The sequence below is a fragment of the Azolla caroliniana genome, unplaced genomic scaffold (assembly GCF_043228905.1).
Source record: "Azolla caroliniana isolate FFs.n. ecotype wild unplaced genomic scaffold, voAzoCaro1.0.p SCAF_22, whole genome shotgun sequence".
Lineage (NCBI taxonomy): Eukaryota > Viridiplantae > Streptophyta > Polypodiopsida > Salviniales > Salviniaceae > Azolla > Azolla caroliniana.
In genome coordinates this window covers 560297-587382 of record NW_028230457.1, presented here as the reverse complement: position 1 = coordinate 587382, position 27086 = coordinate 560297, and the positions used below count along the sequence as shown (strand labels likewise).

General features: G+C 39.1%; 2 protein-coding genes across 2 annotated transcripts; one reads left to right on the top strand and one right to left on the bottom strand.

The window, feature by feature from the left end:
• The first annotated feature begins 973 nt into the window (after positions 1-973).
• Positions 974-13238, top strand: LOC147849696 (putative ABC transporter C family member 15). Its single transcript, XM_087337254.1, has 12 exons — positions 974-1364; positions 2875-2967; positions 6929-9393; positions 9541-9627; positions 9709-10344; positions 10454-10618; positions 10958-11252; positions 11342-11556; positions 11646-11951; positions 12040-12103; positions 12364-12603; positions 12786-13238. The coding sequence occupies exons 1-12, from the start codon at positions 974-976 to the stop codon at positions 12896-12898; spliced, it is 5070 nt and encodes a 1689-aa protein (XP_087193380.1). The 3' UTR covers positions 12899-13238.
• A 7967-nt stretch (positions 13239-21205) lies between these two features.
• BOU (Mitochondrial substrate carrier family protein) lies at positions 21206-22273 on the bottom strand. Its single transcript, XM_087337252.1, has 2 exons — positions 21812-22273; positions 21206-21688 (listed from the first exon to the last, which is right to left on the bottom strand). The coding sequence occupies exons 1-2, from the start codon at positions 22271-22273 to the stop codon at positions 21206-21208; spliced, it is 945 nt and encodes a 314-aa protein (XP_087193378.1).
• Between the last annotated feature and the right edge of the window lie 4813 nt (positions 22274-27086).

Below are 27086 nucleotides of genomic sequence, written 5' to 3'. Positions count from 1 at the left end.
CAAAGCTTGCGGAATTTATATATGCAATTTTTTCACGATCACCCGATGTCCGGCCACCTCGGATTCCACAAGGCATTGGACAAGATCCGTCTCCGATATTATTGGCCGCAAATGCGTACAACGATCGCAGCCTACATCAAACAATGTCACTCTTGTCAACAAATTAAGCCTCCCCATTCCAATGACGGCCTACTCCAACCTATTACTGTTTCTGAACCCTTTGAATTAATAGGATGGGATATCATCGACCCTTTTCCCGAATCCCAGGCAGGAAACAAGTATATCTTAGTCATCTCAGAATACTTGACACGATGGACCGAAACCGCCGCAATTCCGGATGCCCGAGCCGTCACCATAGCAACAAAGCTGATGGAGCAGATCATTTTCCCACATGGCTGCCCAACTCGCATCCTCTCAGATCAAGGACCGCAATTTAGCGGAGAGGTATTGCAAGCATTAGCCACACAGTTAGGGATTCAACAGATATTCACCTCCCCATACCATCCCCAAACGAACGGATTGACAGAACGGATGAACAAGACGATTAAACAACAACTTACCGCATTCATCGACCCACTACACACAACGTGGGATTTGATCCTACCCTTCATCACGCATGCGTATAACACTTCGGTGCAGGCCTCGACTCGAATCAGCCCTTTCAGAGCACTATATGGAAGAGATCCCCGTTTACCCCCCGACATCAAGGTGGATCTACCCAAAAAAAAATACTAGAACCGATGCGATGGATTGGTGGTTGCACTTGCAACAGGTTCAACCTATCTTACGGTTGAGCATACACAAGAATCTACAATTGGCTCAGTCACGCCAAAAGCGGTGCTATGATAAGGGTCGTCGAGCGGTCGAGTACACAGCTAGAACAAAGGTCCTAGTCTATTTCCCGATCCGCCGACAAGGACTTAGTGAATCAATGATGCATCGATGGATCGGCCCTTTTACGGTAATCCGTTCAATGAGAGCCAACACTTATTCCCTCCGCCGCGATGCTAATGGGTGGATTACTTATGTGCACGTGATACAGATGAAGCCATATAATCAACAATCCACAACTCAAGAAGCACAAGAGGAAGAAACTCACCATGACGTCCCCTGCGAGGATGAATCAGAAAACCCTTCAGTCGCAGCCAGCCAACAGGACAAAGCAGAGCCACCACCGCACACGAGCAATCGAGATGCCCTCTGCCATAGCAACGCGGCGGATGTCGCTCTCACAGTGACGGAGGCGAAGAGGCACCATCAGACACAGTCGACATACTCAGATTTTTTGAAGGGGAGAGTTGTGGGATCGCGTGGTAAAACCACAGGCCAAAACCCTTCCCTTAACCCAAGTAGCTATAACCAGGGTTAGGGGAGTTAGACCTTGGGTTAGTTAGTAAGAGGTTAGTTAGAGGTAAGTGTGCCAAGATAACCGAATGTATCTTGGAATGTATTACCAAGGTGTATAAAAGCATTCAAATGTAATAGAAAGAAGGAAGAGAGTTTGAGGCATTTTACAATATTATAGAACCATTCGTTTTACAAAAATATATAAAATATTAATTAATTCATTTTTTTATTTAAATACATTTAATTCACTAAAAAAAGAACAATCATTCATTAATAAATTATATACATATGATTTGTATTAACTCTCTTTTATAATGTCAAATAAAAAATGGGGAAGTTTATGAACCTTTATTTTAATTAATTAATTAATTTTTAAAAACGAATATTTGTATATTTATTATAGAAATATGATTCGTGTGAAGTCCAATTTTTAATATCAAAATAAAAATATCTATAATTTTTTAGAGAATAAAAAGTGAGGAATTAATGAACCTTTATTGTATTTTATTTATTTATTAAAAATAAAACGAATACTTTTATATTTATTATAAAATTTTATTAGTGTCAAGCTCCTCTTAATGTTCCTTTTTATAATCTCTCTTTCCACAAATGCGAATATCTCAATCTGATATGAATCATATCAGATTGAGATATTAACATAAAATTTTGGATGGTGCCTCGTGAGAGGTTGTATGGGCTTGTTATTGTGAAAGGTAGAGTATGTGGAATCATGCAAAGTATCTAGAATATGCTATGGTAAAGTCGCACACATGATGGGTTGTGTTTGCACCAAGGATCCTCCTCGCACACTCTTGCCTCCATCAATTGAAGTGTTTTTTTTCCTAGGGACTCTTAATTTATTTATTTTTATTATTTTTATTTTTTAAAAACATATCCTTCCATTAGTTTAAAAAAACCATATCAGCTACAAAATACAAAATGATGGAAAGGAGAACAACTCGACAAAGTAATTGTCAAGGTCAAGGTCAATATATATATATACATATACATATACATATATCTATTTTCTTGGTGGTGGTATAGTGAGTGATGACTATGGACCTTACTTAGTTTCCTACAATACTAGTAGGCATACTTGCTAGATAGACACAATATGTTGTAAGTGAACTTTCTCATCTGAGATACACCATGTGTAAAGTGATATGTATTGTCAGTCAAGCTACAAAAGAAGGTATTATATGTTTTGTGTCAATAGATATTTATTTAAAAATCTTGGGGGCCGGAAGACCATGTGTCCCCAGCCCAACAATAGTGAGACAAGATGTTGACATTTCTTTGGAGAGACAATATATAAAGACACAACTTTAAATGGGTTCAATAATGATGTGGAATCAATGTGTTGCAAGAAAAAAAAATAACATCAAGGAAAGAAAGCTAACGAAAGGGTCAATGAGGTATATAGGACTTGGGAGAAGCGTGGTGTGGTGTCCACGTAAAACGTGATCATCATGAAATGAAAAACTATATAGTGACCTCATTTTGACACACACATAATCTCTTTCTCTCACTCTCACTCACTCTCTCACACCTTCTCACTCTCTCCATTCTCATTTTGCAACTTCACAACTCTTCCTACCATCCTTGGCTCAATTTCAGAAGGTTTGCCTCTTCTTCCCGGTAAAATTCAATGATGTGCACAAGTTTTATTGTAGGTAAATTGTTCCACTCTATAGGGGTTGAGAACATTGGTTCCATATCAAGTTATAAATCAATCTTCCATATAGCTATAATGTAAAATCATGCTGTAGCTATAAGCCTCGATACTTTCATGTCCTTTGTTTGTTTTTCGAAATCTTTAAGTGTTGTGGAGAATTATCTTTCACAGATGATTGAGTTTCTTTCCCATGCATAGACAATATTGGTAACTTATTTCAACTTTGAAGGAAGACCATAAGTTTTTGTTGGATTTTTGTTTCTTCTAGCACAATATGATGTATAGGCCAATTCTGGTCTATAGAATAATGAGAATCTATTGTTCTCCCCTCAGGAAATAATGTCATGTTGCGAATTTAGGCAAGCACATTACCTAGAATGATAATGTTTATTAAATGCCAAATTATAGGGTAAGAACTCCACGAATCACATATGTGTTCAATCAAGCCGGATGCGAATGCTGGGCTAATCGATTCGGCAAATTGTCCATCTTGCTCATTATCGCTAATAATAAACATAGGATTTGGCGAGTAATTAAGATGAGATTTGCTCGATTGAATGTAGTCAGAATCTGTTTCTTATGTGAATTGGGTGTGTGTGTGTGTGTGAGAGAGAGAGAGGGGTAGTTTTTGTAATTACTCAGATATGGGGAAGAGGGTAATTTGGTAAATTCCCCAAAAATAGGAAGCTCTTCTTCCCCCATTTCTTTTGTCTCAGTTGAATTTCTCATCTCTGACAACTCAGAAATTTTGTGTCTTCAAGATGCACCATTTCTCTCTCTCTCTCTCTTTGCCTTCAAAAATTTGTAACCTCTTTTTCTTTTTGCCAAAACAAAAAAGGAAACCAATCTTCAACATTTTGCCCGTTTTTTTTTGTTTTTTTTTTGTTTCCTCTGTTTTAATTCATTCTTTTTCCTGTTTTAGAAAAAAGCTTCAATCTTGCCTGCTGGGTTTTATGTCCCGTGTCTTTCTTTCCAAACAAAAAAAAAAACATTTATTAATGAGACTATTGATATTTGGAAGCGCTTCAGCATTGCCTAATATTGCTTTTTCATTCATGAAGTATTTTGAAAAGCCATTAAATGGATTAATGGGTATTGTTTTTCCTCTGTTCCTCACCCCCCATCCCCAGAATCAATAGCACACTGACACAGATTTCTGCTATTTACAAGCTATTCTTTCTACCTTCAAAATCTCCAACGTTTTTCAAAAACTTGAATGCATAAATGTTTATTTTCTCTTAACTTGTTTCTCCCATTTGTATATGTATATTTTTTAAATTCTTAAATGCATACCTATATTTATGCACATACATGTGTGTATGGGTTTTTCTGACTTTGTTTTCTCCTATCCTGTATGTATGTAAGTATGTATGCATATAGATTGTTGTTTGCATGTATTTTTTTTCCTGTCTTGAAAACCTCTCATAGTTTTCAGAAGCTTAAATGCGTATTTAGATACATAGATAAGAGTATTATGTGTGTTTTCTGAATTTGTTTTCTACTATATTTTATGCATACATAGATTGCTGTTATTTACAAGCTCTTTTTTTTTCTGTATTGCAAATCTCTTATGTTTTTCAAAAGCTCAAATGCATATACTGTTTCATTTTTCTGATTTTCTGATGTTTACAAGAACGTTGTCTTGCATATGCAGGTTTAAAAAAGTGATTTTGAGAAAGTTTTGTTAATAGGAGGTATCTTTAACCTGCACGATTTGAGGCTTTTCTTTCAAGTAAGATATTTTTATTGTAACACTAAGTAGGGTATAAATTATAATCTGTTTTAGTTTTAGTTTCTATTGTGTTCATTCTCTCTTAATTTAGATGAGCTAGTCCACTGGACCTCTAGTGTGTATCCATCAATGGTCATATCAAGTCATTGGGCACACCAAAATTACTTCCAAGTTGCATTCTTTTCATTAGCATCCGCACCCCAAAAAGTTTACATAGATATATATATATGCACATAAAAGGAAGAAAATCAAGAATTTAGAGAGCAAGGTAGGTAGATAGATTTTGTTGTTATCTTTGGAGGTCAAATATGATCTATGAGACCAAAAAATAAAATATTTTCACATAATACATGTGAAAGTGAGTGGTGACTCTCGATGTTCAAGAACTTTACTAATGAATGTTGCAATTGAGAGTACTCATTGTTATTGTGAGAGAACTTCATGCAAGGATTGGGTTTGGTCAAAGATGTGTGAAAACCATCATCGAATGTCATCAAAGGCAGAGTGTTGTATTAGTATGATACCTAGACTCCCAAACTTGTTTCATCATCTATCTCCCACCATTTTGTCTCACATTAAAGTGAGTGAGTGTGCACTAAATAATAGGGAAGCAATAGTTCGGATGGTAGACAAAGGGATGGGCTCTAACATGTATTGATGTGTGCTATATCCTTGCTCAACAAAAATATGTTTTGTAATTAGGTGCAACATATGTAATATAATTTGTGAAATGTGAAAATCCACATTTTCCCATGTCAAATGATACATTGGCATTGAAAAAAGGCCCTATTCGCAAAGGAAGCTATTGATGCATCATGAAATAAGTGTGTTGCGTCTCATTTTCCCAACCATTTTTTCATATCTAGCATCCAACCGGAACACACACTTTTGCTTTTATGTGTCTTTTGGATCTTTTTGCTTATATCCCATGCAAATTTAGAGAGACACATAGATAGATATATGGCTAGATAGATAGATATTTTTGAACATCCATAGAGAGAGAGACACACACACACATAGATAGATAGATATTTTTGAACGTCCATAGAGAGAGAGAGAGGCCAATTATTAAGAATCTTTTACTAATCAATAGATCAAATAAAAGTAAAGAAAGATGAATAGATTGGATAGAATAACCTGACCTTCTTGAGCTATGATTGAGACATAACCAACCTATCCCATACCTCTAATCATCTTGATGAAAGCCTCTTGCAAGGTATTATTCATCCTAATATCCGTTTGTGTGGGATGTCAGTGGTCGGTTGGCTTTGTCTTGAACATAGCTCAGGTGTGGTCGGGAAGATTGGGTACTTCTATCCAATCTATTCACCTTTCTTTTACTTTCTTAACACCAATGGTGCTAACATCTCTCTAAGGATAGAGTAATATATCAAAACCCTTAGAAGGTTAAAGAAAAATTTCACTTGACATCTCATTTATACAAAAGGGAAAGAATCTGAGAGTGTGAGGAGGATGGCTCAACACTCAGTTTTATGGAGTTCCTATTTCCTCACAGGCTGCAGCTAGCTCTGGAACATAGATACTTTTTGTAATGGTCTTTTAGAGAACATCTTTGCGCTTTGCACTTCTGGTTGATATGCTATCCACCTATAGTCACATGCAGTTTAGAAGATTTGCATTGATTCTATAAGCACAACATTGCATGAGAAATGAAATGAAATGTCTGCAAAAGGCCAAAATGAACAATAAAAACGAAGATGCAACTCAGCAGACAAATGATGCGGGTGTAAAATATAAGGTTGACAGAATGCATTGTTTACAATAAAGAAGAGATAGATAGATAGATAGATAGATTGATTGATTGAATGAATGATATATTGACATCTACTAGAGGCCAAGAGCAGTCTATGAGACAAATCATGATTACAAATATGGGCTACCTCATGATATCCCTACTGAAGAAAATTAAAGCTCTAGATTTCGTAATGTTCCATGATAATGATCTTAATACATATAGTGGGATGATTCTTGAGATGGTTTACGAGTGTGAAGTGCATAACTAGTATATATGGGATGAGTAGTGATGAGGAGTAATGGTATCCAAGGTTGGTTGTGTGGTGGAGAGAGACTCACTAGTGGGACATAATATAATTCAATGCCTTTTATGAAGCAAGCAAAAGAAAGAAACTTATGTTTTCTGTCTGTCTTTACAGTGATACAAATTGCCTTGGCAGCATTCTGCCACATTACAGATTATTCCGAATTTTCCAACTGCACACAACTTCACTCATCACTGTTTGGGCACAATGTAACATCTTGGTATCTTAAACCGTGCCAGTATGTAGGCATCGTAGGTTCCTGTTGTATATATGCAGTGGTTTGCATTGTGCATCTGTTTTTCTTGTCCTCATACATCATATCTAGGTGCTGGAAGAATGTTAAGTCCAGAAATCACAACAATGATGTTGCATTTCAAATATCATGGAATAATAAAGATATCATCAACAAGCGGTCAATCACAATAGGAAGGCTGTACAAGGTGACTATTGGTGTATGCATTTATCTTTGCATGTGTTATACGGTTGTTATTGGCTGGAGCATCATATCTGCATTAGAGAAAGGATGGGATCGCTTCTTTTTGGTGGGGCTAGCCGCTTCTGTTCAAACAACTTCATCCATTGTCATGACTGTTGCTACTATGAAAGCAAAAACAGAGGGGCAAGACTTTTATTCTCATCTGCTTCGGGCATGGTGGGTTTTGGTTTTTGTCACAAATGCTATAGTGTTTCCTATAAAGATTTCCATTGAGGACTTGAGAAAGCCATACTTTGCCAAGTTGCAAGTTGATGCCTTGATAGATTTGTTGGCTTTGCCAGCATATATGTTTCTTTGTGTCATAGCCATATATGGTAGAACTGGTGTAAAGAGGATCACACTTAAAGGTCCATATGAATTCTTGCTAAATGGTTATTCATCAGATCTGCCAGCTTCAGGAAGTGGAAAACATCGTACTGGCTATGCAACAGCAAATTTTCTGAGTCTTCTTACGTTCTCATGGCTCAACTCATTGCTTGTGATTGGCCACAAGAAGCCCCTCAAACTAGAGGACATACTTCCGCTTGCAGAAGAAGACTGCGCATTCTCAGCAGATCAACTTCTTCAGAATCAGTGGTGCAAACTACAACCAAAGGGATTAGTGAAATGCCTTGCTATGTCACTGTGGAAAGAAGCAATTGTAAATGCAAGCTTTGCTGGGATTTGCATTTGTGCTTCTTATGTGGGGCCTTACTTGGTTGATGATTTTGTAGAGTACTTAGCTGGAAGAAGACGATTCACCCATGAAGGGTATGTCTTAGCAAGTATATTTTTTGTAGCAAAGCTAATTGAGAGCATGGCGCAAAGACAATGGTATTTTGGTTCACAACAGATGGGATTGCGTGTGACTGCAGGGCTCAGTGCAATGGTATACAAGAAAGGATTAAATCTCTCTAATCAATCACGACAAAATCATTCAAGTGGAGAAATAGTGAATTATGTAAGTGTTGACGTTCAGAGACTAAGTGACTTCTTATGGTATCTACACGAGCTGTGGTTATTGCCTGTACAAATTACCTTGGCTCTTGTTATCCTTTACAAGAATATAGGTATTGCTGCCTTGGCTACACTAGGGGCCACTGCATTGACAATGCTTCTAAATGTTCCACTCAGTACTTTGCTTGAAAAGTCTCAAAATGATATCATGGAAGCTAAGGATGCACGGATGCGAGCAACATCTGAAGTATTAAGAAGCATGAGGATTCTCAAGTTACAAGCATGGGAGATCAAGTATCTCAATAAAATAGAAAGTCTAAGGAAAGTTGAATATGGATGGCTCCGTAAATTTTTATACTTGCAATCAGGTGTAGTAGCACTTTTCTGGTGCACACCAGCTGTCGTTGCTGTGATTACCTTTGGTACTTGTGTGTTTGTTGGGATACCTCTCACATCAGGAAAGGTACTTTCAGCTCTCGCTGTATTTAAAATTCTCCAGGATCCGATATATGGTATACCTGATCTTGTTGGAATGTTGGCAGAGACCAAAGTCTCTGTCCAAAGATTAGAAAAATTCCTTCAAGAGCAAGAAATGGACCCTCAAACTATTGATCACTCATTTATACCAAATGAACAAAATCAAATGGCTATAGAGATCCAAGATGCATGCTTCAGCTGGGATTCGTGCGGTGAGAAACCCTTTCTAAATGTTGGTGAGTTGAAAATAACCAGAGGCTCAAGAGTGGCTGTATGTGGTCAAGTTGGTTCAGGAAAATCAAGTTTAATTTCATGTATTCTTGGTGAGCTTCCGAAGATCTCGGGTATTGTGAAAGTGAATGGAAGCAGAGCATATGTGTCACAGTCAGCATGGATACAAACCGGTAAGCTTCAAGATAACATATTGTTTGGGAAGGCAATGGACAAAAAGAAATATGATCATGTACTGAGTGTGTGCTCACTCACAAAAGATCTTGAGCATTTTACACATGGGGATCAGACTGAGATAGGTGAAAGAGGTATCAATTTAAGTGGAGGTCAAAAGCAAAGGATTCAACTAGCTCGTGCCCTTTATCAAGATGCAGACATCTATCTTCTTGACGATCCCTTCAGTGCTGTTGATGCTCACACTGGATCTCACCTTTTTCAGGTATTCTTGGAAATAATGTTACTGAAAAATTAAAGCAAAAAGAATGAATCAAAGTATGAGTTCCCCCCCTAGTGGCAACCATTGGCAGTTAGTTGGAATATATGACATCATCCCTTTCAATAAACTCTTTGAAACCTTTCTGAACAGAAATGCATATTGGAGATGCTTCAAGGGAAGACTGTCATATATGTGACACATCAAGTCGAATTTTTGCCTGCTGCAGACAACATTCTGGTAATCCTGTTTGCCATGACAACTTTCACTGTCTTAGGGTTGAATGAAATATGAGTAATATTATTTCTATGATGCTTTTAGGTGCTTGAAAATGGCAATATTGTCGAATCAGGAAATTTTGATGATCTCATTAAAAACTCTGGTGTACACCTCCGCAAGCTGATTGGAGCACACACACAAGCTCTTGAAAATATTGAGAATGCACAAGATTCAACTATACTGAAAGACCAGATTGGAAATACAGTTAGGGAACATGGTAAGGATGACAATGAAGTCAAGGTGGAAGATGATCTTGATGATGCTGATGGTTCAACAATCAAGAAACAGCTTGTTCAGGATGAAGAGAGGGAGACTGGTAGAGTCAGTATAAAAGTGTATTGGTCTCTAGCCACAGCTGTATACAAAGGCTCCCTTATTCCTGTACTTCTCCTTGCACAAATTTTATTCCAGTGTCTGCAGATTGCAAGTAGTTATTGGATGGCATGGGCAACCCCTGTAAATATTGATGGACATCCAAGAGTTAGTAGAAGAGTTCTCCTGACAGTGTTTTTGGTGTTGGCCTTTGCAAGTTCACTTTCCATTTTGACAAGAGCACTTCTCCTTGCAACAATAGCCCTTAAAACAGCTCAAAAATTCTTTATGAACATGTTGCGCTCTATATTTCATGCACCCATGTCCTTTTTTGATGCCACGCCAGCTGGTCGTATCCTCAGTCGAGTAAGATGGAGCTCTCTCTTCCAGTATTATTAATATTTTAGCTGTAAGATTTGCATCAATACATAGTATGAATAGAAGAAAAGTCTGAATCTTCATGCACTTTCATTAGGTATCAACTGATCAAAGTGCCCTTGATTTGGAGGTTTGCAATAGATTAGCAGGCTTAGCATTTAATATCATCCAACTCACAGGAATCATCGCTGTTATGTCTCAAGCTTCGTGGCTGGTATTTGCTATGTTTATTCCTGTAGCAGTGCTTTCTTTATGGATTCAGGTAACTATGATAGTTTTCAGCATACATTTTGTTATGGTGTATATGCATTGCCATTTCCATGTAATCATTTTTTTGTGGATTTTCATCGAAGGCTAGAAGTTGTCGAGGTAATGTCAAAATTTTATATAGTGCTATGCAAAGCTTCAAGCTTCTCTGTGGTCAAAGGACATGGAATGTTTCTATTATCATTAGAGTTATCCTACTATTCCACATCATTAGATAAGTAAATAAAGTAGAAGCCAATAGTCTAGCACATTCTATCCAATGTAAGGTAGAGGCCTAATTTCACCTTCATTCGATGTAAGAAAAGAGCTCATTGGTTGTTTTTCATTGTGCCAGCAATATTATATAACATCTGCTAGAGAACTTGCAAGGCTGGTTGGAATTAGAAGGGCACCTATAATTCATCACCTCGGTGAATCCATATCAGGAGCCCCTGTAATCCGGGGATTTACCCAGGAATCTCGCTTCACAGATACAAACTTGCAGCTGATCGATGATTATTGCAAGCCTGTTTTCCATAATTTTGCTGCAATGGAGTGGTTGTGCTTGCGATTAAATTTTCTGTCAAGTGTAGTGTTTGTGTCCTCATTGTTGCTGATAGTAAGCTTTCCCCTTGGCACCTTTGATGCAGGTAGAGTTTTAGGTTTCTTTCTCACCAATGCATTAGTATCTCAATCGAAGCTGTTGGTTTGACTGCATTTGTTGTCATATGTGCATCAGGTATTGCTGGGCTTGCTGTGACTTACGGGTTGAATCTCAATTATCTACAATATGTCATTATTTGGAATTTGTCAAATCTAGAAAATAAGATCATTTCAGTCGAACGCATAGAGCAATACTCTCACATTCCTAGTGAGGCTCCTCTGGTTGTAGATAGTTATCGTCCACCATTAGATTGGCCACAAAAAGGAACCATTATCCTTGAGAATCTTCAGGTAACTACTTTCTTCATACTTCTTACCTCTATGATCTATCTACTTGTGTGTAGCTATGATAAATTTCTCAAGCAATTGGATGTTAACAGGTTCGATATGCACCACATATGCCCATGGTTCTTCGTGGAATCACATGCACATTCTTTGGCGGACAGAAGATAGGTGTTGTGGGGAGAACTGGCAGTGGAAAATCCACTCTTATTCAAGCGCTATTTCGAATTGTGGAACCAGTAGTGGGCAAGATACTCATAGATGATGTTGATATATCCCGAATCGGGTTACATGATCTCCGTTCGAAACTAAGCATCATCCCACAGGACCCAACATTATTTGAAGGAACGGTTCGCAGCAATCTTGATCCACTGCAAGAACATTCAGATGAAGATATATGGAATGTAAAGATTTGTGATTGTCTTACATTGGATATGGAGTTCTCCTGGCTTTTCATACAGTCTAATGGCAGTAGCTTGTTTTCCTTTGTAGGCTCTTGACAAAAGTCAGCTTGGGGATGTTGTGAGAACCAAGAGTCAGAAACTTGATGCTATAGGTATCCCCATTGCACTTCACGATGAGTTGTTTCACCATCTAGCATCTTATGAGGACATTTTTCCCATGTGGAAACAGCTGACCTTTCCTAAGTGCTCAACATCATGAACCTAATGAAGCTTTTATGTTCGGGTCCTAAATCATATTCTATAGGAATCCTAGTTTAGCAAAATATATAAAAAAGACTCCTTGTGGAGTGGACCATATCTGCAATTCTAGTATATATAGTGCTTGACCAACTTGTTTTTTAATTTTTTGCAGTAAGTGAAAATGGAGAGAATTGGAGTGTTGGGCAAAGGCAGCTTTTCTGTCTCGGACGCGCATTACTCAAACAGTCGAAAATTCTAGTTCTTGATGAAGCCACTGCTTCAGTAGACACAGCAACTGATGGTGTCATTCAAGATACGATACGGTCGGAATTTACAGATTGTACTATAATCACAATCGCCCATCGCATTCCAACTATCATCGATAGTGATCGCGTTCTGTATTTGAGTGATGGTATGTGGAATTTTATCATTCCTTTTTTTTACAAAGGAGGTCTTCCACTACATTATTTTCTTAATGCAAGGGCTGCATACTATTATTTTCTCTAAACCCTAAACCCTAAACTGTGGAGTCAGGACACACCAAAACCCCTTGTTTCTAACTACCTCTTTTTGCCTTAATACACATTTTTTCAGGAAAAGTTGCGGAATATGATTCACCACACCGTCTTCTGGATCATAGGTCATCATTGTTTGCACAGCTTGTGATGGAGTATACTCAAAGATCATCAAGCAATGGCATACATTGAGATATTAATTGATAATTGCCGCGACAAAAAATCGAAATCAACTATTCACCTAGAAGCCACAGCTTCGGTGGTGCGCACCATCGTGTAGCTTTATAATATGGGTATGGGGATGAACATAGTGATTATTTGGGTGTTGTAACATTCCTCGAAAAACGGTGAAGGAATGTAATCTAGCTCAATTATGATCCTTGGCCCCATTGTATCGGTAGCTCCCTTTATGCCACCCCACTGGCTTTTTTTGTTGTATACATTTGACTGATGTTTGCAACATCTATTGTGGAGGATTTTTTGTGTAATATACTGTAATTATGTAACTATGCGAATGGCCCATTGGAGTGTATTTAGCTTGTAAACATCTTGTTGAAAATAAGTCACATCTTCATACATGTTTAGATGTAGTTCTTGTCTCCACGAATTATATATGATTTCTCTCCCTATTGCTCTCAAGTGATTTAGTATTTGGGTTGTGGCATAGTGTCATCAAATTTCATTGCCACGTCATGTCGATTGTTGCCATGTGATGTTGGTTGCTGTCTGTTATTGCTGCCACACAACCTACAATGTCATCGCCGTTGCTGTTGTGTGACCATTGTTGTTGCTAGTTGTAGGTCCTCCCCTACCTACGTGCATACATGGGTTGCTCGGTAGAGTGCGTTCTTGTGGTGTGTGTGCTTGTACTTGTACGTGCCACTAGACTCAAAGAGGGGGCATCTCCCTATGAAGATGCACACATGAGAAAATGTTAGGGTACGTAGAGGCCCTACCAATCACCAAAACTTGGAGGTTGGACGTGACACTACTAGGAAGAGAGCTTTAGTCCTTCAGTTTAAAGACTTGGAATCTAGAATCACATTTTTTAAGAGAGACCAATTCTTCAAGGATTAGGTGGGGACCTTATCTACTAAGATGAAGACCTCACCAAGATTACATGAGTCATGCAAGCTCGTAAAGAAGGGCATTGCGCCTTTTACTGAGACGGATGAGTGATAATAAATGATCGTGCCATCAATTGATGGCGTGTGTCCCATGTGACAGACAATAAAATTAGGATGACTTTATGGAATTGTAATGGTGCACTTTGGACATGCCTTGGCCGTCTAGAGGAAATTTTGATGGTATTTGATATAATTTTCTTAGTAGAAACACATCAGAGTTCAAATAGAGGACTGCCACGAGTTGAAAGTTTTCGTTGGGAGTCTATTTTTAGACAAACCTCACGTCGACACACTACTAGAGGATCTGGAGGTTTTGCAATATTGTTTCAAAGAGAGATACATAATAGGGTAGAAATACTAAGGACAGACCCAGAAGCCCGTTTTATGTGGGTGAAAGTCCTCACTAGCAAGGATCAGGCAATATTTATTGTCATTTGTTACTTTCCCTCGAAAGGATCCCATTATAATATGGTTGGAGAAGCGGGTTTAGTTGATGAAGGAGCGCGACATGGGCATTCTCCATACGAACCTTTATCGGATGACATAATGCCATAGTACGTAAAATTCATGTTCGTCTAGCATAACATTCGTTTTCCTACGTTGGAAAACGAATGCGAATGCTATTCAAACATTCTTGTGTTTTTTTTTTCCCATTTTTTTAATGTTTTTTTCCATTTTTTAGGCTTATTTACCTCATAATAAATAGTTAATCTAAAAGTATGGTATTTATCATTCTTTGAGGGTGTTTTTCTTACACGAATTATTGAAACATTCATGAATGTGAATGCACGTATGGTACGTATGGTTCATACTATGCATAATGCAATATTCTTTTTAAGAGGAAGTCTTCCTCGTAGGAGATTTCAATGCGAGAACCCAATCCCGACAATGCACAATATTTCATATGGATAAAAACCTAGAAATAGTGAATGTCGACCCTTTAGCCATAGGCATCACACATAGATCAAAAGACCACGGTGTGGACACCACAAGCTTTGGCCATCATCTGCTCAAACTTGGAAGTCGACACCAGATGATCATATATAATGGTTTAGCCAAGTGGATGGGCTTGGAAGAGCTTACATGTTTCCCACATGGAGGAGGGGAAAGCACAATTGATTATCTAATAGGACACCCTGAAGCTACCCACATGATTAACTCCGTCCGGGTGGGCCCATACCCTATTGGTGCAGACCATAACTTCCTATACTTTGAGCTAAAATGCGACATCTCCAACGCCACCGACTCTAGTCAACCAAAGCTTCACACCACAAGACGTTTCATACATGAGCTCTCTGACATCTACTCCTGACATGTTCAAGCCCATCTCTCCTCTCTTGATTCTTTATGCCTTTAGAGAACCTTACTGTAGAACTCGCACATATCCTTCACTCAGCAATAATTAGTAGCTTCCCCTACATGAAACATTCCATTCACAATAAAATAGGGTCTATGCCACATAATAGGTGGTATGATGAGGATTGTAGAGATTTGTATAGACAACTTAAAGTGCCGCAACATAGTGGTACTATTTCCTTAGTATAGGCTCGCAAAGAGATGCACAAAATGACACATCGTAAAAGACGAGCTTGGGAAGCATCTCAATATTGGGAACTCTACATCATGCTCATGAGTAGGGATTGCGCCCTTGCATGGAAGAGACTATTGGAACCAAGACCACAAACATCCATTGAGGATCCCAACACTTGGCACACATATACAGAGAGACTCTACCACGTCAGGAACCAACCACCCATTCCCACACCTCGACCTACCATGGGGACACTTTTCACGACCTCTAGGGTAACGAAAGTCATAAATAAATTACAACATAGGAGGTCCAACGATTATATGGAAACCTTAAGTCTTCGAGCACCCGAGCAAGCTTGCTTTAGACAAGCCTTCTCCACTATTGACCATATCTTTACACATAGATGCTTAATTGACTAGACGAAGGCTCACAAGAAGAAATTATATGGTTGTTTTGTGGACTTCCACAAATCCTTTGACATAGTCCCTAGGGAGTGGTTGTTTGATAGGCTTAAAAGCCTATAGATACCAAATGACATGATTTGGGTCATCTATGCTTTATATGAGCAAGTCTCTGGGTGTGTAAGATGCCCATGTGGCATATCTGATTGCTTCACTAGCACCATTGGTGTAAAACAAGGTTGCCCCCTATCATTGACTCTTTTTGGGGCCGACATTGATGAGATCATCGACTCTTTTTGGGGAGGCAACGAAGTAGTCATTGGGGGTACACAAGTTAGCCTCTTACTCTATGCAGACGACATAGTCTTGCTCTTGGAGTCTGAACACGACCTACAAAAGCACCTTAATACCTTAGATGACTTTTGCACACAACGAGTATTGGTAGTGAATCTAGAGAAAACTAAAGTTCTTATCTTTCACACATTTGCTCGAGTTAGAACTAAATGTCACCTAACCCTCTCTCATAGACCAAAGATAGGCTAATGATGACACAGGCAACCAAAGATGGGCTAACGAGAGGATTGCACCACTTGGATTGCACCACGATCGGTTATGAAGAAGAGTGCACCAACTAGGACATAGTACGACTAAGGGAACTTTGAAGAAGAAATGGCAGAGAGGTGTTGATCTGTCGACAACCGACTGTTGTATCCAACAAACACAATAGGTCAAACGTTCTGTCAAGATGATTATGGTAGGAAATTGGATTGCTAGTGTTAGTCTATACTCAAGACTTGATAGACAGAGAACACTACTCTGATTGCTAGGTACTTGATGATTGACTATTTAGCTTAATATGGTTAATTAGCAGATATGGTAACTAGAAGTTCAACACAAACACAGAATAGTTAAGCATACAATATGATATAGCCGACACAACAGATAACTAACAACTAACTTATATTAAACCAATTTAATAGAACGATAAAAGTTAGACTGTGACCCTCAGTCCTTTTTATAGGTGATCCGAGAGTCTCTCTTCCAAGATTTACACTTGCCTTGTTCATCAAGAACTATAACAAAATTGTTTTAACTAATTCTATTTTTTCTACTTGGCAAATAATCATATTTCCTTCTGTCTTCTGACTTCTGACTTCGACTCTTTCACATTTGTCCAACTCCGAACATTGTCGATTTCGACTCCGACTCGTTTCCACACTTGTCCAACTCCGATCCTGGGTAGCAGACCGGCTAACAAGAGGAAAAGGAGCTAATGGGCAACCAAGTGTTAAAGAGGCATTACCCTAAATGTAAATACTATATAAACCACATTGTGGTGGCTTTGTAAGGGTTCTTCCATTCGTAAAGGTCTCCCTATTGATTAAGAGCTAGAGCTTCTTCTCCTCCTTGTATCCCTTAAGCTCTTAAGAAATTAGTGAAGTGTTTAGTTAGAGAACACTAATCTCTCTTCCTTCTTCATGCTAGACCTCTTAGCAAAGAGGGTTAATAAACGTATTCATTACTCTTATTGTCTATGAGAGTGAGAGAGATATCGTGCTTAATACTCAATTAATCATTGAGTGTGAGACTCGGAGGTGTCCGACAACCATCTCCGCCCGATTCACCATCAAAAGGGTATACGTCTGTTACGGGCATGACCATATAATATCCCGTGTATAGAATACTATGGTAAATTCTCACCACGGGATATTATATGGTCATGCCCGTATCCCGTGGTGAGAATTTATTGTAGTATTCTATACACATGGATAAAGTATGGTCATGCCCGTAACAACGCCGGTCCGAGCTCCACAAATGATATCGAAGAGGGTTTACCTCCATTGATACATAGATTCTACACAAGTCACTTTCAATGCTTGTTCAGGTAAATTTTTTATGACACTGGCAGTCAAAGACATCAGACATCGTCCGCGTCTTAATCAAACGTGGAGCATTCTTCTTAAAATAATTAAATCATGCCCAAGCACGTGTATTGTTGAGGAAGTGTGGCCCCTTCACGATGCTCAGAGGGAACTTGTATCAAGAGGCAACGACGATGTACTTCGAATGTGTGTAGTAGACCATGATGTCATCACCGTCATCGAACAAGCTCATTGCGAAAGTGGAAGCGGTCATTTCAAGCCTGAGTCCACCATACGCAAAGTCCTCCAATCAGGCCTATGATGGTCAACACTATTTAAAGACACATACAAGTACGTACATCGGTGTGACGAGTGCCAACGTTTTAAGCGCTCACAAAAAGTGGATTTCAACACATTAAACCCAATAGTGGCTTGGCAGCCATTCGAGAAATGGGGTATTGATTTTATCTAGCTTCCAAATCTCAACCGATACATAATCACCGCCACCAATTATGCCACCAAGTGGGCCAAAGCCAAAGCCTATGTTAATGCCGATGCTCACACCACTGCTAGATTCCTATGTGAAAACGTCATCACATGGTTTGGATGCCCACTCGAAATCATTAGTGACCAAGGCTCGCATTTCCTCACTGAGGTAGCACACCTACTAGGCGAGTTCATGGTGACGCACCGCAAGAGCTCCCCTTACTACCCCCGATGCAATGGACAAGCGGAAAGCACTAATAAGGTGCTATGTACAGTGCTTACGAAGATAATCGTCGTCTCTTGGTTCAATTGGAGCACCAAACTCCAAGCTACATTGTGGCCTTTTTGCACCTCCTACAAAGTAGCAACTCACCACAAGCCCGTCAAATTGTATATGGACAAGAGGCGGTACTACTTGTCGAGTTCCTCGTCCCTAGCCTCAAGATAGCCATCCAAGAACAATGGGATGGGAACCCCCTCCCATCAAACCTAGAGAACTTGGAACATCTAATAGAAACTCAGCTACTTGCATTCCAAGCACTCCTAGCAGAGAAAGCCAACAAAAAGGCGTGGCATGGCAACAAAGTAAAGGATAAAGACCTAACTAAAGGAGACATGGCCCTCAAATTTGTCTCTCAACGACACAAAAAGAAGCTCAAATTACGGGGTGAAGGCCCATATGTAATCTCAGAGATTACCAAGACAATAGCATGTCGAATACACACACTCAAAGGAATTGACATTCTAGGATTCATCAACAGTAGCAAACTAAAGCACTACTACATAGCTCTCACCATCGAAGCTCTACTCATGGCCTGACAACGAGAAGTGGAAGCCAAACTTAAAGCATCTAAAGGCCGCATGGCCCGACTCGAGTCTGACCTTCACAATGCGTAAGCGAAACTAAAACTACAAGGTGATACCCACCCCCTAGCTATTGCTCAGTCAATGAACCCTAATACTATGACAACATATGTTGGGAGCGGCATGTCCTTTAAACTTGAATGTGCACTTGAAAAAATGACCCCAACTGCTCTAACATCTAGAAATTCCACATAGGAATGCCAGCTGACATATGGCATTAGTAAGTTTCTTAATGAGCGTAGTGCTTAGAAGAGGTGGTTACCAAGGCTAGGCTAAACAAGGTTAGCAGCTTGGGAGTGTTCAATAACCACTCTCGTACGACTCACCATGAATAGGGTATATGGTGGTTTGAACCCTCAACCTACGATATTGATGTGGAGACAAAACTTTGCTAGTACAAAGATACACTCACACAAATAACTAGAGTAGACATAACAATAGAATGAGATACTTTGACATTTATCAAGTGGAGATTGAAATAGGACAAGCACTAATTGTATGTGGACCCAAATGATTTTGCAATAATATGAATTAGAAATCGAAAGAGAGGAACAAATCTCCAAGACTAATCAATAATGTTCGTTGGTGATAGTTTGAGCAAGCACTTTTAGAATTCAGGTAATTTGTCCATGACTCTAGCAACCATACACAACTTCGCTCTATGAAGGTTTGAACTCTATGGACACTCTTTGATGTTCTACATGCTTGTCCATTACGATCACCTTGTGATTCTAAGTTTATTTCAATATCGAAAATCAATATCATGTCTATTCCTTGTGAATGGTTTTCTCAACTCTTCGTGAGGTCCCTCACATGTAATTTAATGCATTGCAAAAAAGGGAAAATGTATGTTACGGACATAGATTGAAATATTCGCATTCGTGGGGCCTGCCCCACGAATCCATACGAATAGGAATACGAATACACGTAAATATATTCGTTTTCTTCTTTTTTTTGAAAATAAAAAAATAAAAATAAAAATAAAAATGTGTTTTATTTACGAGCGAGTGAACAGTGGCCAACAGGAAGCAAAGACGCCTCACCCTACTCCCTCTGCGTGCTACTTACACCCTCGCTTCCCTCTATATCCTGTTCTCGGCCAGAAATTAGGGTTTCGACAGAAAACCCTAATTTCTGTCATAATCCTAATTTCGACAAAATTTCTTCTTTTCGACCTGCATCATCGACTCCCTCTCATGCTCTACCTAATCCTACATCCTGTTGTCCGCTACAAATTCAGAGTTTCACTGAAACCCTAAGTTTTGCCAAAGCCCTAATTAATTAATTATTAATGCATTAATTGATTATTAATTAATTAACTAATATTTTCCAATGAATTAATTAATATGTTAATGAATTAAGATATGTATTTGTAAATTAATTAATGTATTAGTGAATCAATTAATGTTTAAGTGAATTAATTAGTTAATAGTAAATTAATCATTATATTAATGAGTTAATTAATTATTGATGTATGTCTGTGTACACATATATGTATGTGTGTGTATATGTATCTATGTATGTGTGTGTATATGTATATATATGTTTGTGTATGTGTGTATATATGTATGTGTATGTATGTATGTGTGTATATGTATATGTAAACGAATGGTTTTATAATATTCTTAGGGCCATTTTCTATTCTCGAATACCACGAATATTACGGATGTCGAATCTCAAGAATATCACGCATGGCTCAATCTATGGTTACGGATATGGTGCCGTACCCATGGTGTGGAAGTTGAAAACAACATTACGAAACCCAAATTCTTGATTCTTGATTACATAGTTCTATCTTGTTTATCCAATAATAAATGCTTAGAAAACTGTGTCTTTATGAGTATAGTGATGAATATATCATTTTCTCTTCACTAATCCTTAAATAGGAAGGCAAACCATCAATGTGGGACAAGAAAATATCAAGGTTTCGAACAAGCAATCATTTTGAACAAAAGTCCTCGGGAACTTTTTACCATAATGATAATCATCGGTATTTGAGCATGCATGGACTCAAAAATCATCACAAGGTGATAAGAGAGAGAGACAGAGAGAGAATGGTGACTGTGTTAGCAAAAGAGTAGGTTGAGCGGTTCCACATTTGATCGAGGTCCAAAGAGTTGGGTTGTGCGGTTTCACATTCGATCGAGGACCAAAGAGTTGGGTTGAGCGGTTTCACATCCGATCGAGGACCAAAGAGTTGGGTTGAGGGGTTTTGGTTTCACATCCTATCAAAGGTTAGACTTGACAATCTCATAAGCCAAGAAGCACGCAGCATTGGCGGGTATGCTACGGGCCATGGCGGGCGAGAAACCTTTGTAGAGGCCCTTCAAGCCCTCATTAGAGTAGACCTTACGGAATGCATCGAGGGTGCCACGATACTTGGGGTTATGCGGATCGTCCACTTGGATGGCACTCTTGACGACATCAGCGGGGTAGACGGAGAGCCAGTAGCAAGACCCGGCGAGGCCACCGGCGGCCACGATGGGGCCGACACCGAGCGAGGAGGTGTCGGGGCCCCCGCCCGCGAGGGCGCGCTTGAGGACCTCGTAGGCCCCGAACATGATGGCGTTCCCGGGGATCTCGCGGAGCATGGTGGGGGCGAGGCCCGTGAAGAGGCCGGCGGGGCCGCCTTCGGAGCGCAACACGCGGAGGGCGACATCGAGGGGTCCTTTGTACCTCATTGGCCCGTGGCCCGACCCGAAGCGTGTAGTGCCATTGGTATGGCTGGGCACCCCGGACGCTGCTACTACGAGGCTAGAATTCGCATGCTTTCCGGGGGCCGATCGGGAGGTGCCTAGTGGGCCTTCCCTAGGGTCCACGGGAGGTACGCAAGCTTGCGCTTGGAGCCGACACTTCACGAGCTCCGTGGGACATGCGAGCACCGAGACCGAGGCCCCCGCGCCCACCCCGCACACCATCTGATCCAAGATGCTCAAATGAGCCGCCGAAGATCCCTCGCCGATGCCGTGGAATCTCCGGAGGATATTCTCCATCTGGCCTCGCGCCGAGAAGAGGACCGCGTTGAGGGCCGCGACCGAGGCCAGCGGGGCGCCCATGCCTTTGAAGAGGCCTCTGGGGCCTTCTTGGGCGATTATCTTCTTCACAGCATCCATGGCTGAAGAATACCTTGGTACTGATGATGGTGATGGTGATGGTGATGGTGATGGTGATGGTGATGGTGATGGTGAGGGTTGGCTCTGAAGCTTTACTTTGATGGTATCAAAGGGGTGCCCTACCACAAGCTGTGCAATCCCTCCCACTGTTCCTGCAGTTAGATCCTTGGCAACCTCTTCCATTGTGTCTAATGTCTAATGGCTATGGCTATGGCTATCTGTCTCTTGCTCTCTTCTCTTTCTCTGTTCCTCAACTCTTGGTATACAAAACACATATGCATATGCATAAGTTATAACGACATGAAGCTATATATGTAAATTAAGCATAATAATAATAATAACAAACTTCCCTTGTATATTTTATATGTAGTATATTTTATATGTACATACTATGTACATATACATATGCAAATACGGCTATATATGTAAATGAAGCATAATAATAATAACAACAACAACAACAAACTCCCTGTATATTTTATACATACATACATATACATATGCAAATAAGGCTATATATGTAAATAAAGCATAATAAGAAACAAACTCCACTCCCACCATCCATGAAGGAGGATGGCCATATGTGTGAGAACATGACATGTGACGTTTGTGTCGAAGAACAAGTGTGCCCCATGTGACCAACCTCCCAAAGACAAGTGTTGTTCGTGTCAACAACATTGTGGGTGTCGGTTAGGTTTAGTCGTCGACGATTCTACATAAATGAGCCGAGAGATCGAAACATAGGCAACATATAGGTGGTGCATGCTCGAGAAAATCGTCCATCTCAGTCACATGTGTACGTCAATGTGAAGGAGTTGCTTCGGCATTATTAGATGTTGACGTGGCAGGCAACCAATATGGTCATGCACACATACGTGCATCTCTCTAGATATGTTGCCAGAGCCCATCGCCAACCCAAGGCTATCGACAAGGTAGGTCGTCTGTACATAATACAGTCTTCGACTTTGTGCCCACCATTACCAAAACATCAAAGGAGCTCACATATATGTAATTGTCTATCAAACCTGAGAAATGGTACCTCGTATTCACATTTGTGCTATCTATCAACAATTCTATCCTGAGATGTCGCATGTTATTGTTATGTGCATTTTTTTCGATTCAATCTCCATGGAGCATATCCATTATGTAACTTCTTGCGCATTGTTGAGTGTAGCATTAACCAGATCATTGTCATATACATAGCATAAACCTGTAATGCATCACTCATATCAATCCTCCACCTAAACCTAGACTTTGTATCAACATCAATGAACCAGCACCAATAACATGAATAAACTCATTGACCTACACACAAACCTCTCCAATATAACTATGTTTGATTGAACCGAGAATATGCCAAGAACTTTGAAGTTATGCATGTGTGCACGATTGAACCAACATTAATGTGCACCTTACACTCCTTCATTCGAGCAACACTAAGCCTAGTACACATCAAAACTTAAATTTTCTAAAATAAGGACTAAATAAATAGATAAACAATAAATGTTAAAGTAAACATAAAGAAAGTTAAAAGTAATAAGATTGACTACTTATAAAAATAAACATCCAACCCAAATAAAGACATGCATGAGGAAAGCAAATAATTTCCTTGTTCTCTATTGAGAGAAAAAAGCAAAAAGCTATATTTTGGTGAGAGGTAGTAGGGTCAAGGGAAAGCCGGCCACCAATAAATTGACACACGAAAAACCCTTACAAGAGACATGAAATTTTATTTCTAAAAAGTACCATGATTTTATTTATTTGAAGAACAATTCAGCTTTTATAGTGCAATTTTTATTTATTCAATGTATTGTTCTATGGGTATGTCATGGATGAGTCATCAATGGATCATATGGTTGGGTCATCAAGGTTCATATATGGTCTTCAAAGGGTTATGAATGTTCATAGAAGAGAGAGAAATATCAAACTTTCAAAAGCTCATCAATCTTGGTCACACCCAAAATTTATGTAAGAAGCTCGCAAACCACTTTTTGGCCTAAAGAAATTTCTTGCGAGCATTACATGCACTAGCACTACAATTCCATGACATATTTTGTGTGACCTCTAATAAATTAATGCAAACTATCGAACTATAATAATTTTGTATAGTGAGCAAAAGCTTAAGTTGAGCTTGTACTGACATGGAGATGGTGTCTGCTTGCTACTTTAGATTTTAATCATTGAGGTGTTGCTAAATATCTAGTTAGAGCTTGTATCCTGGTTGCGCGGACGGTATGACTCGATTCAGGGGGAATCGAACGAAGCAGAAAGGGCACGGTCAAAGTTTTTGTTGAAATGGGGCGGTTCTCCTATGATGGTCAAATCTTCGACAAGGCCTAAATGGAACCACCAAGCACCCAAGTGGTTGTTTCCGCCAGTGGCTCCCATTAGTGGACTCGAGAAGATGTAAATATGTATAGTTGCGGTACAAGTTACCATTGTTGTGGTACTCGGATAATTTTGTTGTAAAAGAGTAGGTGGGATAATTTAGTTGAAATGAGGGGGTGGGGATTATGATTTGGTTTGTGAGGGGAAGGCCAATGTGAGTTTTGTTAAATTTGTTGTTGGTTTTTAGAGTTGTTGGATATATATATATATATCTCTAAGGTTAATGGTTGAACTTTGATGTACTTTGTTTGCTAACTAATGCAAAGCAATGGTTTTTTTTAGGGGGGGTGAACTTGAAATTTACAAATAATGTCCCAAGCAACAATAATATATGTATAGACGAGAAATTTATAAACATGTTTCATGATTTTTCTAAAAATTATTATGAATGATGGTTTGTCGAGGGATGATTCCATTCTCCATTTGGATTACAAGACTCAGTGGTCAATCTCTTGTTAATTTTGACGTACTGAAATAGTTGAATCACGTGATTCCATCCAACCACACCCTCAACAAGAAAATGCTTGTGATTAGCCTCGACATCATGACTTGGCTATCTACCACATGAATCTTCGATGGAATTGATCTTAGCCTTTCATGATGTATTGTACAGTGAACCCCAACAACCTTGTCTTCAATGAAAACCTAAATTGAACTTGTCAAGAATGTCGAGGGTAGGGATTTGGGGAGATGTGGATCATGAGCAAAAGAATGAATAAGGGGGATGAGAAAGAGTGCATATTTGGGAAAGAGGAATTGCAGGTAGAGCAAAATTTGACAAGTGGTGCCAAAAGAGGCAAGAGACAAGAGAACATAGGGGAGACAAGGGAAATAGAAAATTGGAGCAATGAGACATATGATAAAGCTTTGACTAGCATCGACTTGTGGTGTTGATCTACATAATACATTGCATATATGTGCACATGAATTGTGTTTTCTTCCTAAAAGTAGAGAATGTGTGAGCATGATCTTTGATTTTTTCATACTAATGGGGAACCTATGTATGAGCGTGAACTTAGTGTTTCTAGCAAAAGTTAGATAATTTATAGGTGATCAATGTGTTTTCCCCCCTAAAAGTAGAGAATATATGTAAGAGTCTTACCCCTACCCTTTTCAAAAATATTAAGTACGCAATACAAGCATATAGTATGTTAGGATTAGTTATGTAGATAATTTATACATATAAGAGGATGAACCTTGCTTTTTTTTACAAATATAAAGAAGCAAACAACCGCACAATCAACTGGAATTAGGCATGTCATACAGAGGTATAAGACCAATTGATGAGCATCAACACTATAAAAATTAGACTAAGCATATTGATGAATTCACATGGCGCGATTATGTAGAGATTAGTTACAAAGAAGTGCAATAGCTCATGTATTCATAAGCAAGTGGATGTACATACAAGTTAGAGAGCAAGGAATGATTCTAGAGAAATCTCTAAAGATTCTCAAATACACCATGCTTGATCACTTGAGCTTGGATAAGTTTCCTTGAATTGGTGTTTCTTAATCCAATAGTCAAATCATCTCCATTCCCTCTAGGAACCTTAGAAATTATTGTTCGAGTGATGTGGTTGTCGCTTGATGACATCCAACACCCCAATCAAGAACCTTTCTCCGGACCAACCATGCCATCTGATCCGATCCAATTCAAAATCCATTGCAATTTTTTATTATATATAGTGAGCTCTCGTCTCTCCCACATCATTTGTGGTGGACTCTAGCGTCGTTCCATTTTCGTGAACCCCTACATCATATTATTTCATCTTTTGTATAGACAACTCCCATATCATCACATTTATGGTTTCTCACATCATTCACTTTGATGGTGTAGCTCATTCGACTTGTCGAACTCTCCCATCATTTGTATGTCTAATTGATTCGACGCTTCCTTTTTCTCCAAAGAGGTCAAATATCAACATCAAGTTAGTGTTCTCTTATGTCAATGATCAACTTCTTAATTTTCTCAACTCCTAGGGCCTTCATAAAGAGGTTAGCCCAATTCTCCATTGTCATATAATAGTCAAGGTTCACCTTCTCATCCAAAATGAGTTCCCTTTATTCATGTTCTCCTGAAGCTCACACTTGACAAGGTGAAAGTAGTCAAATTTGGGCACCAATGGCTACGCTTAGTGATAAAGGGATCATAGAGAAAACAACACGTGACTTAGATGTTTAGAGGTTGAGTTGTGGCCTTTTGAATGTTTGGGCCATATTTGTACATGCAAGAAAGGATTGTTCTAAAAGTTTAAAAGGCAATTTTTATAATTATGAATTAAAATTGACCATGCCCATTTTTATAATTATTAAAAGATGTTCTATTAGCTTCTAGAGAAACCTAGAAGCATGTCAATGAGGATGGTCCGTAGCTTTAAAAAAACACTTGGGGAGAGAGAGGGAAATAAAGGAAGGAAGGAAGGAAGAAATCAATCAATGAGTAAGTGAAGAAGCAAGCAATAACATTAGGGAGCAAGAGTGTGAAGGGAGGAGGAAGAAGAAGACAACAATAATATTTAGAGATCAGATAAGATGGAGAAAAGGAAGAGTTTCCTACAATGAGGAAAATGAAGGAAGGTGAAAACGAAGCAAAAGAAAGGGGAATA

Excerpts from the sequence above, each read along its gene's own strand:
- BOU (XM_087337252.1), bottom strand. The coding sequence starts at position 22,273 with ATGGAAGAGGTTGCCAAGGATCTAACTGCAGGAACAGTGGGAGGGATT. Across the intron at positions 21,689-21,811 it reads AGTGTCGGCTCCAAGCGCAA|ACTACACGCTTCGGGTCGGG; the intron begins GCTTGCGTACCT and ends CATACCAATGGC.
- LOC147849696 (XM_087337254.1), top strand. The coding sequence starts at position 974 with ATGAGAGCCAACACTTATTCCCTCCGCCGCGATGCTAATGGGTGGATT. Across the intron at positions 11,952-12,039 it reads CAGATGAAGATATATGGAAT|GCTCTTGACAAAAGTCAGCT; the intron begins GTAAAGATTTGT and ends TTTCCTTTGTAG. Across the intron at positions 12,604-12,785 it reads CGTTCTGTATTTGAGTGATG|GAAAAGTTGCGGAATATGAT; the intron begins GTATGTGGAATT and ends ACATTTTTTCAG.